Here is a 15,440-nt window from a genome sequence, read left to right on the forward strand (position 1 = left end):
GGGCTCCTGCAAGCGTAGATTGAGGGAATTCTGCCACTTAATACAAAAAAATGCGTCTGCAGATGCCTCCTGCACCCCTCGGAGCTGGGGAGGGAGACCTGGGCTGGCTGCCTCGGCCGCGTGCCCCTGCCCGGCTCTCTGCGGGCAAAGCCAGCGCCGAGGGCACCGTGGGATCGCTGAAGACCGCCGAGTCCAGCTGCAAACCGAACGCCGGCGCGGGCTCGCAGCCATCGGGCGCGTTGTTCTTTGGATCCACCCGAGGAGTTTGTGGGGAAGAGGTTTCTGTGGGTGAGGAATGGGCATAACCCGGGTGGGCTGCGGTGGGCTGGATCGCCGCTCGCCTGCCTTGGTGCGACCGATCCCGAGCCGAGCGGGGCTGGAACCTCTCCAAAGGCTGCGTGGGGAAGCTCCTCATCCGGATCCCAGCGGAGGAAGCTGCTGTGCGGGGCCGGGAGGGGATTTCTCTTGGCGGAACGCCGAGAACGCTCCCGATCCCGACGCCGAGCTGGCAAAGGGTTACGGATCCCCGTCCCGGTTGTGCTCCCCTGGGCGTGGGAGCTGTCGGCGGGGGAGCAGAGCCCGTGGGCTCCGTGGACTCGTTGGGCAGCCCCGGGGCGCGCCCAAGCAGATGGCGCTGCCGCCGCGCGCGTCCCCGCGGCCGCCGAAGCCGTCGGCTTCCTGGAAGCGGATCCTGGGCCCCGACAGAGCTGCCGCCGCCGCCCGTGGCCATGGACCTGCGAACCGAGCTGCTCAAGTCCATCTGGTACGCCTTCACCGCCCTGGACGTGGAGAAGAGCGGCAAGGTCTCCAAATCCCAGCTGAAGGTGAGGCCCTGGGGGGCTTCGGGCGGCCCCGGCGCGGGGCTGGGCTGCGAGGGGGACGGGGGTGCTTCGCGTCCCCCCCCGGGCTTCCGCGGAGGGGTTGTTAAATGTGAAGATTAACGAGACCTCGCTGTCGCCTCCACGCTGGGTTTGGCAACGTTCTCTGGCTCTGCCTCGTCTCCCTTTAAAAAGAAAAAAGGCGGGGGGAGTTAACGCTCAAATGTATTTTCTAGAGGGAGAAATCTATTTTTTAGTTGTTTTCAGTTTTTAAGCTTTTTACGCCCACCAAGCGGCCCAAACTCAGTTTATGTTTTCTTACTTGCTGGAGCACTCGCGTTTCTGCTTCCTCCTCAGCCGGCGGGTCGGCAGGTAGAGGCAAACCATCTTTAAACTAAAACTCCTCGGTGGTCCAGCCAGAAATAACACAGCGCTTTTAAAGAGAAAAGAATCTCTGATTTCCCCTCTCCCCCACCCCCTTCGCAGCCTTGCAGAGGGCTCCTGCGCTCAGCCCTGCGTCAGAGCCGTCCTGACTTTAAAAACCTTTTTGTCTGCCTCCGGGACGGAGTCTGGGCGAACGCGCCAGGTTGCACCTTGGCTTTGACAATAATTATCGATTTTATTTTTGTTTTCCCCCCCCTTTACAAATGCTGGGACTCCCTTTTTGTTGCCGTGTAAATGTCCTGCTGTGGTGCTTGGGCTTGGAAACGCTGGTTGGAGTGGGGGCCGCGACGGAGAGGAAAGACCTGAGCTGGAAACATGCAAAACACGGGGAGGTGTTGCGTCAGGACGCGGCAGCTTCTGCTGGTCCGCGAGAGGGGTTGTGAAACGCTGCAAAGAAACCTCTTTTCCTCTCTTCCCTCTGCTTTATAGTGCTTCCCCCGGGACAGGGTGCAGGGAAAGCGCTGGGCTTGGCCGGGGCGGCACGTTGTGCCTGAAAATTAGGAGGGTTTTTTTGTAGGGGTCTGAAGGAGCAGCAGTGGGAGTCGGGCTCCTCCTGCCCAGCCGCTGCTTTTGCAGCTGAGAGCCTTTGGCTGCTCCCCAGAAACTTGTTGCTTGTTGTGCCCTGCCAGCCAGACTCGCCTACTTAAAACTGTAGAAATACCTGAAGGAATTAAGGAAAAATCCCAAAGTAGGGAATTAAGGAAAAATCCCAAAGTAGGCCAGAGCCCAATTCCCCTGGCTAATCCCCGGGAAGGTGCCATGCTCCCCTCACAGCATCCCCGTGCCCAGCTCTGGGTCCTGAGCCCAGCCCCAGCATGCTGCCAGCCCCGAAAGCGCCGGCGCGAACACGTGCAGCACTTGTCTCGCAAGATCTTCATCCCCGGCGACAATGCCGAGGCCGCAGAGACCCCAGTTTTAACGGCGCTTTCCTAGAGAGTTGGGGCAGGGGGGCTGGGGGGGCTGCAAACCCTCGCGCAGGGGCTGTGGGGATGCCGGGGACGGGGAGGGTGTCACTCCGCAGGGTGACATTTCAGAAGGGAAGGGAGATTTGCCCCTCTCTGTTTTTCCACCCGCGCTCAGCACCAGGATGGGACGGCAGCGGGTCAGGCTGAGCCATTGCGCCGCAAAGCCCAACTCTGGATAACTCCGCGCCCGCGCCGAGGCCGGGGAGAGCTCCTTCCGTCGCCCATTGCTGCTGGCTCAGGCATGGCCCGGCCTACGCAAGCCGACAGCGGCGTTTCTGCTTGCGGGTTCAGTGCAGAAGCAGCGCGGGGTCTCACGGGTTTGAGCAACAACGTGCTCAGGCCGCGGTGGCCGTGGGCTCTCCCAGCTCCTGCCGGGCTCCGCTCCCTCTCCCCGGCGTGTTGCTGCAAGAAGGGTCTTGAGCGAGGGCGTCTGCACCTACAGAAGCCAAACCAGCGCCGGGAGCTGGGGTGGGGTTTTGCCGGTGGATGAGCAGCACGCGGGGCGCTGAACTCCTCCGACCTCTCCCCAGCCAGCCGCCTCGGTGAGCTGAGCGGCGTTTCGGAGCGCGACGGCGAAGCTGGGGGAAGCCGTTGGGTTCGGTAGCCGAGTTCTTGGCGCGGACGCTCCCAGGCGAGCGCGTACATCCGTCGGTGCGAGGGTAGGTGTGTCTCTGCGCAGGAAGGAAAGCCGGGCTTGCGGTTGAGCGCTACACGTCGAGAGATGTCGGGTAGTTCTCTTCCCAGCGTGGGCACGCGCCAGCTCTGCTCTTGGATGAGCTTTCACCCTCCCCGTGCCATCGCATCCTCCCCGCTCCGCGGATGCTGGCTGGGATGCGGGGTGCGGGTCCCGCAGGCAGGGCAGAGCTGAGCCCTTCGGGGCGGCCGTGCCCGGCTGGGGCAGCCACCGAGCGCTGTCCTGGCACGTCTCGGCACCTCCGCTCGCTCCTGTCCCCGCTGCGGAGGGAGAGGAGCGCTTTGCTGAGCGGAGCTGGGTCCCCTGAGGCTGCCTGCTAAGGCAAAGCCCTTGGGGAGCGGAGTGGAGGAGGCGGGGGGACAGGCGAGAGGTTTAAATGCTTGTCCGGGGGCACAGGGATCCCCCTCCACTTCATGGGGTTGCAGGCTCGGGGTGCAAATGGGTCGCTGGGTGTAACTGGTGCCCTGCGGGGCTGGGTTAGCACAGCCGGTTTGTGGAACCGCCGTGGGCAGGAGGGAGGTGCCTCCCTGAAAGCTCCTCCGCTTGTCACATCCTCTTAGCACAGGCCAGTGGCTCCCAGTTAGGCCAGTAACAGGCCTGAGAGCAGCTCAGCCATCCGAGCAGGGCGGAAAGCCTTCCCCGAGGTCGGGCGCTGATGGTGCCAGGACTGGGCTTGAGCCCAGAGGTCCTGGCTGACAGGGTGGTAAGGCAGCCATCCCTGCTCGGGTCCTCCTTGCTGCAGAAAACGGGCAGCTCAAGGGACCCTTGCCGCTGGCAAAGGCTCCCGGCACAGGGGGTCCCCTGGGACAGGGATTCTTGCACCCCCCGCTCCGGGGAGCCTTTGATTTTCCCAGCAGGGCCAGTCTGCTTGCGCATGGGGAAACTGAGGCAGCAGCAATGCTCCCTGCGTGGTTCCAGAAGCCTCATTCCCCCCACTGGGGCCAGAGGGGTTTGTGAGTAACACGGGGAGCCAGGCTCCAGCCCGAAAGGTCACCCCCAGCCCTGGCATCGCCCCCGCCATCTCCCACGGGGGAGAAGAAGAGGGGCTGCCATTCTCCAGCGGCGTTAAATATTCCACCCCCGGCTCCGGCTGGCGTCAGCAGCGGCTGCGGAGGGGTGGGAGCGGGGCTGATGGGGCAGGAGAGCAGGGAGCGTGTGGAGAACACATCGGGGCCAGCGCTCGGAGGGATTTGGGGTGTTCGGGCAGACCCCTGCCCGCCCCGGCCATCTCCCGCGCGCTGTGGGGCAAAGGCTGCGTCACCAAACCGCTCTCGGAGCATCCCTTCCCTTCTCTCCCCTGCTTTTTCCCCTTCCTATCCCTCATTTCAGAGCTGGTGGGGTTTCCCAGCTCTGCTCTCTCGTGGCGTTGGGGCAGCCCCGGCCCCACGCACGCTGCCGTCAGCCTGGCCGGGGCTTTCCTCCCCACCCTGCCCCAGTTTCATTTTTTAGGTGACCTCGCCGGGGAGCGGAGGGGCTCTGGTTTGCAGCGTGCCAGGGTGGCTGGAGGAGCTCAGGGTGCCAGCTGTGACCGGGGGTCATGTGAAACCCCCCAAGGGCTTTTTGGGGTGCTGCGAGAGGAGGTGCGAGGGATGGGGACGAGGCCCCACGTCGCGAACGGGGAATCGGATGCGATTCCCAAACTTTCAGTCCATCCTGATGGATTTGTTGGCCATCCCGGAGGGTGCCCAGGGCGTTTCCATCCCTGCGCGGACCCCGGGGCTGCAGCGAACCCCGCCAGGCGCAGCCGTAGCAGCAGCGCTCAGGGCTGCAGCCCCGCTCGGTGCTTGGGCGCGGGGCGGGGTCCTGCTGATCGCATCCGTCCGGAGGGTGAAAACCAGAAAGAAAATCTGGTTGAGCAAGAACCGTCTCCAGCTGCAGCAGCCGGTGTGCCCTCCAGCAGCTCCTCTCCTGCCAGGAGGAAATTCCCAGCCCTGCACGGAGAGGAGCCGGGATGCCGCACGCCGTCTCCTCCAGCTCCTCTCCTGAAACCTGGGCAAGCTGCAGACCCTCCAAGCTGTCGCTGCAAACCCCGCTACAATGGGACAGCATTGGTTTGGGACTCTCGTTTAACCATCTCCTGCTTGCTGGGAGGTAAAGACAAGGAGACAACCGCCTGCCCGTCGTCACGAGCCGGAGATGCCGGGGCTGCTCACGGGCAGCTTTGCTCCGGGCTCCGGCTGCCGGCCCGGCAGCAGCGTGGGATTTCCAGCACGTGGGAAATCTGGGAGCTTCAAAACACGCTTTGTTTGGGGGAATTTGAACACGGGCTGGCCGGTGACGCTGGCAAACCGCTTCTGGAGATGGTGTGTCTGCAGATCGCCTTTGTCTGCTGCCATTCCAGGCAAAGCCTTTATTTAGTGTCTTCTAAATCTTTTCTTATTTTCATCTCTGCGCCGTTCTGCGCCCCACTGGCAGCAAGCAGCCGCTGCCAGGCTGGGCAGTCGTCAGTGCCACTGCCGCGACGTCGCTCAGGGCAGCTGCCAAGCAGCATGGCTGGGGGTGGCTTATCGTCTCCTCTAGATCAAAGCATGTCCTGTTTGCTCCGCAATGTTTGAAACAGTATTTTTTTTTTTAAAAAAAAAAAAAGTCCCCCACATGCCAAGAAAGAAAAGAAACGAATATGGAAAAATCCTCAATTTTTGCCCGTTTCTAAATGATCCTCTGAGGTTTATATTTGGGAATGCTGCCCTGTCCCTCCACCACACCCCAGCCGCACCGTGCTGCCGGAGATCGATGCTGGGCCAGGCAGGGTCCCGGTGGGGATGGGCTGGGGCAGGGCTGAGGGTCCCTCACCATCTCCTCGTGCCCGGCCAGGTGCTGTCTCACAACCTGTACACGGTGCTGTGCATCCCTCACGATCCCGTGGCGCTGGAAGAGCATTTCCGCGATGACGACGACGGGCCGGTGTCCAGCCAGGGCTACATGCCCTACCTCAACAAGTACATCCTGGACAAGGTGAGCCCCTCGGCTGGCCCCCCGCCCTGCTGCCGCCCGCGTGGGGACACCGCGGTCCCCGGTCTGCGCCCGTGGCTCCGCTCCCCTCCGCTCTTGGAGATCCCCTGGGTGGAAAAATGATACGGAGAGGTGGGGAGCGTTCGGGTGAATGCCACAACGAGTGAGACGTGGTTAGTACCCAGCGTCTCCTCGGCAAGGCTGAGGTCAGCCCTTTCCATCCAGGCTCCGGATGGAGCTGTATCTCTGCCTGCATTTCCTCAAGGGCTCAGAGAGAGAAATCAGCCCCTTTTTCCTCTCGGCCCCGTTCAAATTTGAGGTGTGACCTCACCTGGCAGTGAGGAGAGGGAGGAGGACAAGGGGACGGGGCAGGAGCAGGGGTTGGGGTGGGCAGGGGCTTTCTCCCTTTTCTCCGTGCGGCTCAAAGGCACCTTTGTTTGGCGCGGCGAGACTTTGCAGCTGGGTGCTCGTTTCCTCCGGGCACGCAAGGAGAGGAAAAATGACAGACAACTTTCTTCCACCGTGTGCTCGAAGGAAAGGGGGGCCCAGAGCTGGGTGCAGTAACCCTGCCCTGCCCTGCCACTTCCCCGGCGCTGAGCCGTGCCTCTCCCCGGCTCGCGGGGCTCCATGCCAGGCTCCGTGCTGGGGTCAGTGCTGGTCCTTGCTTTGCCCTGAGCTGGTCAGGAGCTGCCCAGCCCGGTCCAGGGATGCTGATCTCAGCTGCAGGGATCTGGTCCGCAGCGAGCTAGGGCAGAGCCTTCCCCAGGTCCCTCTGCCTAGGGTCAGCCCGGCCCAATCTCCCTGTCACGGAGTGGCCAGAATCGTCCCAGTTTCACATGTGGTCCCTTTGGAGATGACCTTTAAACCCCCTTCTTCTGCTTTCGCCACAGCTATTAAAATCCCAGAGACGGCCTGCGAAGGGGAAGCGGGTTTTCCTGGTAAGAGGGGCTTTCAGCTTTCCACCACCCAAAGGTCCTTCTCCAGGCTGCGGTTTGCCCTTGTGCCGGCGGCACACAGCTCACGCAGCCGGGACGGAGTGGCCAGATGCGGCCGGGCTCCTTGGGTCCCCATCACGGTTCACCGTGCCAAAATTGCCACGTGAAGCAGGACCCGCTGCCAGGCAGGCGGTTGCAGAAGCTCGTGGACAGGCAGCGAGGCCGAGGGTGATGGAGGCATCATTCCCGCCTGCGCTGCTGCCTGCCACTTCCCTTGACTGAGACCCAGTTCCTTGTTATGGTCAAACGGGATAACGAGAGCAACCCAAAGCTTTGGAGGCACTGGGGAGGTGGGCTTGGGAGAGCACCAGGTGATGCTGCGTGTGCTTCACTGCGGGGTTCCTGGTGGTGCTCCAAAGCCCAGCAGAACGTGGCGGAGCTGCCATGGCCAAGCCGCCGTGGCCGTGCTGCGGTGCCCAGGTGCTGCAGTGGTCCCATGGCATCTTCTCTACCGGCCGGGACGCCTTGCTTCCCTGCATGAGGGACCTGTGCTGGGGACACGTGCTCTGGCATCGTGGGTCAGTGCCCACTCACACCCTGGTTGTGAGTCCCATGGATCAACCACCCCATGCTTCTCACTGGCAGGGACAGGAGATCTCAGGCATGAGGGTTTCTTCCTCCCCCCAGAAACCCCCTCCGTAGCCCTGCAGCCCCACACTCACCCCCCTGACTCCTGTCCGCAGGTGGAGGAAGGTGCTTTTGTCAAGGAAAACTTCGATGAGCTCTGCTGGACCCTGACCGCAAAGAAGAATTACAAGCCCGACCGGAACGGGAATAGCGTTATATCCCACCAAGACGCCTTCAGGCTCTGGTGTCTCTTCAACTTTCTGTCTGAAGACAAATACCCTCTCGTCATGGTGCCAGATGAGGTAGGACCTGCCTTTCCCCCCGGTCTCCATCCTCCCAGGGCTCCGTGCGCTGGCAGAGCCCCATTTGGGGATGACACATCCCGCTATCGCTTCCTGGCACATCCCACCACATCCTGCAAAACGGGGTGCGAGCGAGAGCCGGCCAGGGGTGCGAGGAGGGGGCTGTCTGCCCTGGCACCCCCTGCCATGCCCACGGCCACCCCCGCTGCCCAGGGAGAGGGGGGACTGGGAGCATCTGGGAGGACCCCTCCGAAATGCTGAAGCCTCTCAAGTACAGACGTCTCGGAGGATGAGGTGTGGGCTGGTCCACAGTACCCTTCCGTGGTCCAAGTCTATGCCAGCGAGCGCTTTTGTCTGCTGTGGGATGAACGTGCCGGTTCTCAGAGCCCCAGCCGAGGAGCATCCGCAGCTCGGCTGCTCCTGGGGCTGCTCCCTCTCCAGAAGCCCTTCCACGTCACCCAAGGGCTGAGCTGAGCGCGGTGTCGGAGGACGACTCCTGATTTTCACGGGGGAGAGAAGATGACAAGAAACCCTTAAAGCCTGGTGCAGCGGGAGGTTACTCCCCATGAAGTCGCCGTCAGTGTGGACGGGGCTGTGCCCCTCGCACCACTCGCAGCCTGTGCCACCGCGAAGGCAGCGGCAGAGCAGACCCAGCGTGTCCCTCTCCGTGCCCGCTGCCACCAGACGCTCACCCCCTGCCCAGCAGCTGGAGAGTTAAGAGCGAGGGTGCCCCGGCTGCCTCGCAAAGCTTCTGGAAATAATCTCTAAATCTCCACATTCCACTTGGCATCTGGAGGGGGAGGTTTGCCCTTCTCGAGGGTCGGATCAAACCCCCACGAGAAGGTGGGCAGATCTGGGGAGGTCGGACAAGCTCGGAAGCCAAGAGCGGGCTCGGCAGGAGGAGCTCAGCTGGGCGAGCAGCCGCCGTCCGCTTCTGCACCACCAACCTCCTGAGATCAGCAGAAAAGCCAAAAAAAAAAAAAGAAAGGGGGGGGGCAAAAAAAAGCCAAGAAGCGCGGTGCTGCGCAGATGTAGGAGGGCGACCGCACTTCCTGCGCCCCGGGAGAGGTGTTTCCTGTTCCCCAGACCATGACAAACCGAATCCTCTGTCTGCTTACAGCGCTGAGCTTGAAGAAAAGAAAAGGGGAAATAAAAAATAAACCACATCATTAAATTCTTGCCCTTCTCCTAGTTGGACAATGTAAAAAAAACGCAGCTGGGTGCGGGGACTCTGCTGCGTTTCACCTTTCTGCGTGGCTCTCTGCAGTCACCCACCCTCCTTGGTCCCTGGGTCACGGGTAGAGGAGACCTGGCAGCAGGTCTGGATCTCCAATAAGTCCTCCCGACATCACGTCAACCATTTTAGCTCTTTTTTCAAAGCAATTTCTTTCCAGTTTCAAAACGACGCCCATCTTCTCCATAGGGACCTCTTCCCCTGCTCCTCCCTGGTGTTCTTACGCCGTCAGCTGGAACCCAGAGCGGTGCTGAGGTCGGGGCCGTGGTCTGAGGCCCCTGCCTTGCGGGCTGCGTGTGGGGGCAGCCCCATCGGTCTGCTCGCCCTCAGGCACTTGACTTCTGCTGAGCTTTCTCACTCCGCAGACAAACAAGCCAAAAAACATCTCATACTTGCAGTTAAAAGGGAAAACATCCCAGTAGTGGTCAAGCTCTAACCCAAAGCCAACTTCCTGAGCCCGCCTGCATCAGCCGTCACGAGGGGTGGTACCTCTGGGATAAGGGTCCTGCATCTCCAGGCTGGAAAGAGACGTGGTCTTGGGCTCTCCATGGTGGGTCGGTGGGGTGGGGATGGCTCTCGCCTCTCCCCGTCTCTGAGCTCCCTGTCCCCACAGGTGGAGTACCTGCTGAAGAAGATCTGCACGGCCATGAACGTGGAGCTGAACTCCTGCGAGCTGGATGACTACCTCTCCCAGGAGGCGCAGGGGCAGGCGGGGCTGACGGTCTGGCAGTTCTTGGACATGGTGAACTCGGGGCGGTTCCTGCGAGGCATCGAGCAGGAGGCCGTCAGCATGGCCGTGGAGGAGGTGTATCAGGAGATCATCGAGGATGTGCTCAAACAGGCAAGGAGCCCACACATCCCAGGGCACAAACCCCATCCTGCCTCCCCACCCCGTTTTTGATCCCCGTGTCTCTCGGGCGCAGGGCTACCTCTGGAAGAAGGGCCAGCTGAGGAGGAACTGGTCGGAGCGGTGGTTCACGCTGAAGCCCAGCGTCCTGTCCTACTACATGAGTGAGGAACGTAAGGAGAAGAAGGGGAGCATTGCATTGGACAAGCACTGCTGCGTGGAGGTACGGCCCGGGGCATGCTCAGCTCGGGGACAGGAGATGCAGGAGACCCCCTTCAGACCCCGGGAAGGGGAACCCAAGAATACTCAGTTTCACATCCGTGAGCGTGGGAGAGCCCGTCCCGCGACCGAAGAAAGCGGGGATGAGGCGGGGTACGGGGGGGTGATGCCATCCTGTGTCCTCTCCCTGCAGGTGCTGCCCGACCGGGATGGGAAGAGGTGCATGTTCTGCGTGAAGACCCCCTCCCGCACCTACGAGATGAGTGCCTCCGACACCCGGCAGCGCCAGGAGTGGACCCTCGGTCCGTGCCCACCCTGCGCCTCGTCCCCAACTTCCCCATGCCCCCCGCCATGTCCCCACTGATGTCCCCTTCCCTCCCCAGCCATCCAGACGGCCATCCGGCTGCAGGCTGAGGGCAAGAAGTCCCTGCACAAAGACCTGAAGCAGAAGCGACGGGAGCAGCGGGAGCAACGGGAGCAGCGCAAGGCGGCCAAGGAGGAGGAGACGCAGCGGCTCAAGCAGCTCCAGGAGGAGAAGGAGAAGAAGCTGCAGGAGCTGGAGCTGCTCAAGGAGGCCCAGCGGCAGGCAGAGATACTCTTGCAGGAGGAGGAGCAGCGGCGGAGGCAGCAGCACGAGGAGATGCAGAGGACCCTGAAGATCCAGCTGCAGGAGGCCGAGCAGGTGGGAGCGTCCTCATGGCGTGTCCTGCCACGGGGCTGCGTCGCTCGCGGAGCGGGGTGCTTCCTTCCCTCTCCCTTGCCTGCGGCAGCCCAGGGGGTTTGGAGGAGCTTTTAGGAGCACGTCCTGCTCTTGCAACCGTGCTGCTGCCACGCGTCACCTCTGGGCTCCGGCGGCTGTGTGACCCGGGGATGAGGGACGGAGCCGCGTGGGAGATGAGGACAACCTGCCCTGGGGTGGGTGAAGCTGGGGGCAGGTGAGCGGCGAGTGCTAGTGTCGGGACGGCCGGGGAGCCCGTTTCTGGCCGTGCAGCCGCGGTGTGTCTCCTGAGCAGGGCAACAGCCTTGCTTTGGGGCCCTCTCCATGGGCTCTCCTGGTGTGGGGGACGCCTGGCCCCATCCACCCAGGGATGCAGCATAAGGGGGTCCTGGGGACGGCGGTGGTGGCTTGGCCAACCGCCCGCGCTGACGGCTCCTCTCCCCGCCGCAGGCTCGCGCCTCCATGCAGGCAGAGATGGAGCTGAAGGAGGCGGAGGCAGAGCGCCAGCGCAAGCGCATCCTGGAGCTGGAGGACATGCAGGAGCGTCTCCAGGAGGCCCTGCAGCAGGAGGTGAAAGCACGGCAGGATGAGGAGTCTGTGAGATACGCGCAGGCCAGGTAGGACCACGGCATCCCTGCTCCTCCTCAGCCAGCCCCACTCCCAGTGCAGTGTCTGGGCGCGGGGACACGCTCCCCCCGGGGTACTGGGCTGTGCTGGGGGCTTCCCAGTATGCCAGCAGGGATGGGGGAAGCCGGTGGATGAAGTGGCAGGCGGATGTCCTCACCTCTTGCTCTTTGTTGACAGGCTACTGGCTGAGGAGGAGGAGAAGCTGAAGCAGCTGATGAAGCTGAAGGAGGAGCAAGAGGAATATATCATCAAAACTCAGCGGGAGAAGCAAGTCCTCAAGCAGGAGATGGAGAACAAGAACAAGTGCCTGGAAGAGGCACAGAAGCAGCTGGAAGAAGTGAGAGTGAACAGGCAGCGGGTGGACCAGGACGTCATGGTGAGCATCCCATCGGTGCCACATCCCTCCACGCCGCGAACCCCGGGGGACTTCCCAGCCCTCCCTGAGTCACCCCCACACTGGGGAGGACCCAGCAGCGCTGGGGACCAAGCTGGCATTGCCTCGAGGGTTTCTGAGCTCTGCCACGCGCAGGCACAGGATGGTTCAGTGGCTGAGATGGGACAAGCGTGTCCTGCCCTGGGGTGACAGCGCTGGTGTCCACAGTGGGAGTGTGGGGGAGGGGAGGATTGGAGCAGAAGACCCAGAGGAGGGTGAGCTGGGTCTCCATCCCAGAGGGAGCCTCCAGTCCAGGCCTACTCAGGGAAGGGAAACTCCTGCCCGTAGTCCCGGGTCGGGGCTCACCCCGCTCCTCCATCCCCTCCCAGGCGGCCCAGCGGAAGCTGCGACAGGCCAGCACCAACGTCAAGCACTGGAACGTCCAGATGAACCGACTGATGCACCCCATCGCGCCGGGAGGTAGGAGACCGGCCATCACGCCCTCCCCTGCCGCGCTGGGGCACGAGCCCAGCCTCCCACCCATCCTCCCCTCTTTGGGGTCATCTGGGGGCTGGAAGGATCCCCATCTTCCAGAGAAGATACCCCAACACCTCGGGCAAGGAGAAGACCCCGCACCCCTTTTCTTTAGCTGAAAGGTCAGCTTGGACCCCAGGTAAGCGATCCTCTTTTTCTGTCCATCCCCAGACAAGCGTACGAATGTGAGCGGAGGAGGCTTCGCTGGCTACCAACCCCTCCTCTCCCGGAGAGATTCCTCCCTCAAACTCAAGCAGAAAGTGCAGGATAAAAGCAGTGACAGCACAAGGGACGACAGCAAGGAAAACGTGAGCAACGGCGGGAACAGCGGCGCGACGCTGTCTCCGGACGCGGACACCATGGCCATGGAGCCCACCAACTAGCCCGGCAGGATGGCAGAGCCCAGCGGGGAGCTGCGGACACAGTCAGGACATCCGTCTCTGGATGGAGACAAGTGGGGACCAGCACAGAGCCTGTAGTTGACTCCATGTAAGGCAGAGATGCTCCCATGTTCTTCAGGGAAAGCCGGCAGCCACGACGTGCCAGGAGGCTCAGACAGCCCAGCGCTGGGGAGAAGGCAGCGGGGCCATCTCCTCCGGGCTGCCCAGGTGTGGGGACCTGATCTCGACTCCCCAGATTCTTGTTTCCACCCTGCCTAAAGAAAAAAACGCCACTGGTAGGTCTGGACCGCGTGGCCTGGGGCTGCAGTTCCCCTGTGGTTTCTACCAGCAACCCTTCTGCACCACCCGCTGCGCCTCTGGGTGCGTGGCTGGCAATGGCGGCTGCCGGGGAAGCCCTGGCAGACTGAGCGGTGCCTGCTCGCCGCCCTGCAGAAGGGCCGGGGTGTCCGTAACGAACACGTGCGTTCCCTGAAGGTGGTTGTTAGTCACCGGAGTCACGTAGGTGTTAGCAGAAACCAACAAGCAATAAAGCTTTTGGAGCCGCTGGCCCGCAGACCTCCCGCCCCGCACATCCGCGGCCCTACAGGCTCCAGATCTCCCTCCTCGGCAGTGCGGGGTTTTGATTCCCACTGTAGAAAAGAGGCCATTAAAAAAAAAACCACACACCAGCCGTGGAAAGAGGCCCCACTGGTGGACTTTGGGTTGGTCTGTGGAGGGCCAAGAGGGACACGGGTGCTGGTGGACTGGCCACCGACGATGGACTCCCCTCTGGGGGACAGGGCTGGCACAGGGGTATCCTCTGGGAGGGCCAGCACCGCCCTATGATTAATTAAGTGCTTGTGTAGGAAGGTAACGGCGCTCTGGGCTTCGTTTGGGTCTTTGCCCTTGGACTCCCTGGTTCAGGATCTGGTCCAAGGCCTGCAGAAGGCAGTAGCAAAGACTCCCGGAGGCCATCCGACCCCTGAGCCGGTGGACATGGTGGCTCTCTTTGGTAACATCAGCCTGGCCTGGCTCCTTCAGTTAGTTTGCTCCAAAAAAACTGAGAACAAAAGCCAAATCTGCTGCCAAACCTCCCCGCACAAAAAAAAACCCCAACTCACGCCAACACCGGGGTTAGTTTTCCCAAGCACCTCTGTTTAAATACAGTCCTGGTCACCAGTGACTTTGGGGTCTTTATTGTACGGGGCACGGAGCCCCCCACCACATAAGGCTCCCCTCTGGAAACAGGCACTGGTAGCGAGCCCTGCATCAAATCCCAGCTTACAGTTGCTCATGCTGATTAACTGCAGTTCGTTAGGGAGATTACAATCTGTTTCCTACTCGTGCGGCTTAGAGCATTTGCTCACACAGCTCTTCCACCCCCCCCCCCCCGGTTCTGTTCCTTTTTTACAATTATTTTTCGCTGTGCCTGACTGCGAGAGGCCCTTTCTGCGGGTGCCGGCGGAGCAGCATTGCTGCCCCAGGACAAAGCGGCTCTGTGTGCCCGCGAGCGTGACCAGGTGGCCCCATGCCCCGGTCCCACGCAGCCTCACCGACACCCTGGTGGCTGCAGGCCTCGCGGCGACGGCCCCGGTGGCCCTGGAGCTGCAGGTCACAGCAGGTCAAATCCGTCACCTCGCCTCGTCCATCCCACCGCGCTGGGACACAGCGGGGGGGGCCCCTACAGCCCCACGCAGGTTTGGGGTCCCTGCCTGGCCCTGTGCCGTCCTGGCCGGTCCGTTTGGATACAGGATCCCTCTGCTCTGCACAGGTTTTCTGGCGGAGCGAGACCTTCCCAGCGTACTGCACGGAAGGCTGGGACCAAGGCACGGAGGGGCCGTGGTACGAATCACCGCAGCCTCCCGGGGTGACCCTCGCTGCTCCGTGTGATCCGCAGGCAGAGCAAGAACGGGGAGCGTGCCAACGGCCAGTCTCTACTGGGAAGGAAATGGGCTGGGTGGAAATGCGCTGATGGGAGAATGGGAGATGGTGAGGGGCCTGGAGCATCTCTCCTACGAGGAGAGGCTGAGGGAGCTGGGCTTGTTCAGCCTGGAGAAGAGAAGGCTGAGAGGGGACCTTAGAAATGCCGATAAATATCTGCAGGGTGGGTGTCAGGAGGATGGGGCCAGGCTCTTTCCAGTGGTGCCCAGCGACAGGACAAGGGGCAACGGGCACAAACTGAAGCAGAGGAAGCTCCAGCTGAAGATGAGGAAGAACTTCTTCCCTCTGAGGGTGACGGAGCCCTGGCCCAGGCTGCCCAGGGAGGCTGTGGAGTCTCCTTCTCTGGAGATATTCAAGACCTGCCTGGACGTGGTGCTGTGCAGCCTGCTCTGGGTGACCCTGCTTGGGCAGGGGGTTGGGCTGGGTGACCCACAGAGGTCCTTTCCAACCCCCACCATTCTGTAATTCTGTGAGAAGGCGTCCTCCCTCGTCAGCTTCGTTAGCTCAATCTCTTCCCTGATCAGGCGTTAGGACAGGGACGTGCCCCGCCACACCTAGGCAGGGAGGAGAAGGGCCACCTCCACGCGTGTCTGTGCCACAGCCTTGTCGCAAGGGCTCTCAGCCTGTCCACAGCGCCCCGGAGCCACATCCCTGACGGGGATTCACCAACTCCGGGGCTGCATTGTCCTTCCTTAAAGCATCTCAGCAGAGCGCGGCCGTTGCTTCCCAGAGCCAAAAACCCACGCAGCAAAAAGCTACACACTGGCTGCTGCAGGCGAGGACAGGCGCGGAGGGAACAGCCGGAACCGGTGTCAGCACCTGCCTTTGAT

The 15,440-nt window shown here is 62.2% G+C and overlaps 1 protein-coding gene across 1 annotated transcript; it reads left to right on the forward strand.

Annotated features, from left to right (window-relative positions):
- The first annotated feature begins 578 nt into the window (after window positions 1–578).
- DEF6 (DEF6 guanine nucleotide exchange factor) lies at window positions 579–13,535 on the forward strand. The gene is made up of 11 exons (XM_075442868.1): window positions 579–824; window positions 5,736–5,876; window positions 7,552–7,737; window positions 9,585–9,812; window positions 9,895–10,041; window positions 10,231–10,339; window positions 10,421–10,719; window positions 11,206–11,372; window positions 11,560–11,758; window positions 12,145–12,235; window positions 12,461–13,535. Exons 1-11 carry the CDS (start codon window positions 729–731, stop codon window positions 12,670–12,672), a joined length of 1,875 nt encoding a protein of 624 aa, XP_075298983.1. The 5' UTR covers window positions 579–728; the 3' UTR covers window positions 12,673–13,535.
- The last annotated feature ends 1,905 nt before the right edge of the window (window positions 13,536–15,440 follow it).

Source organism: Opisthocomus hoazin, chromosome 25 (genome assembly GCF_030867145.1).
Source record: "Opisthocomus hoazin isolate bOpiHoa1 chromosome 25, bOpiHoa1.hap1, whole genome shotgun sequence".
NCBI classification, from domain to species: domain Eukaryota; kingdom Metazoa; phylum Chordata; class Aves; order Opisthocomiformes; family Opisthocomidae; genus Opisthocomus; species Opisthocomus hoazin.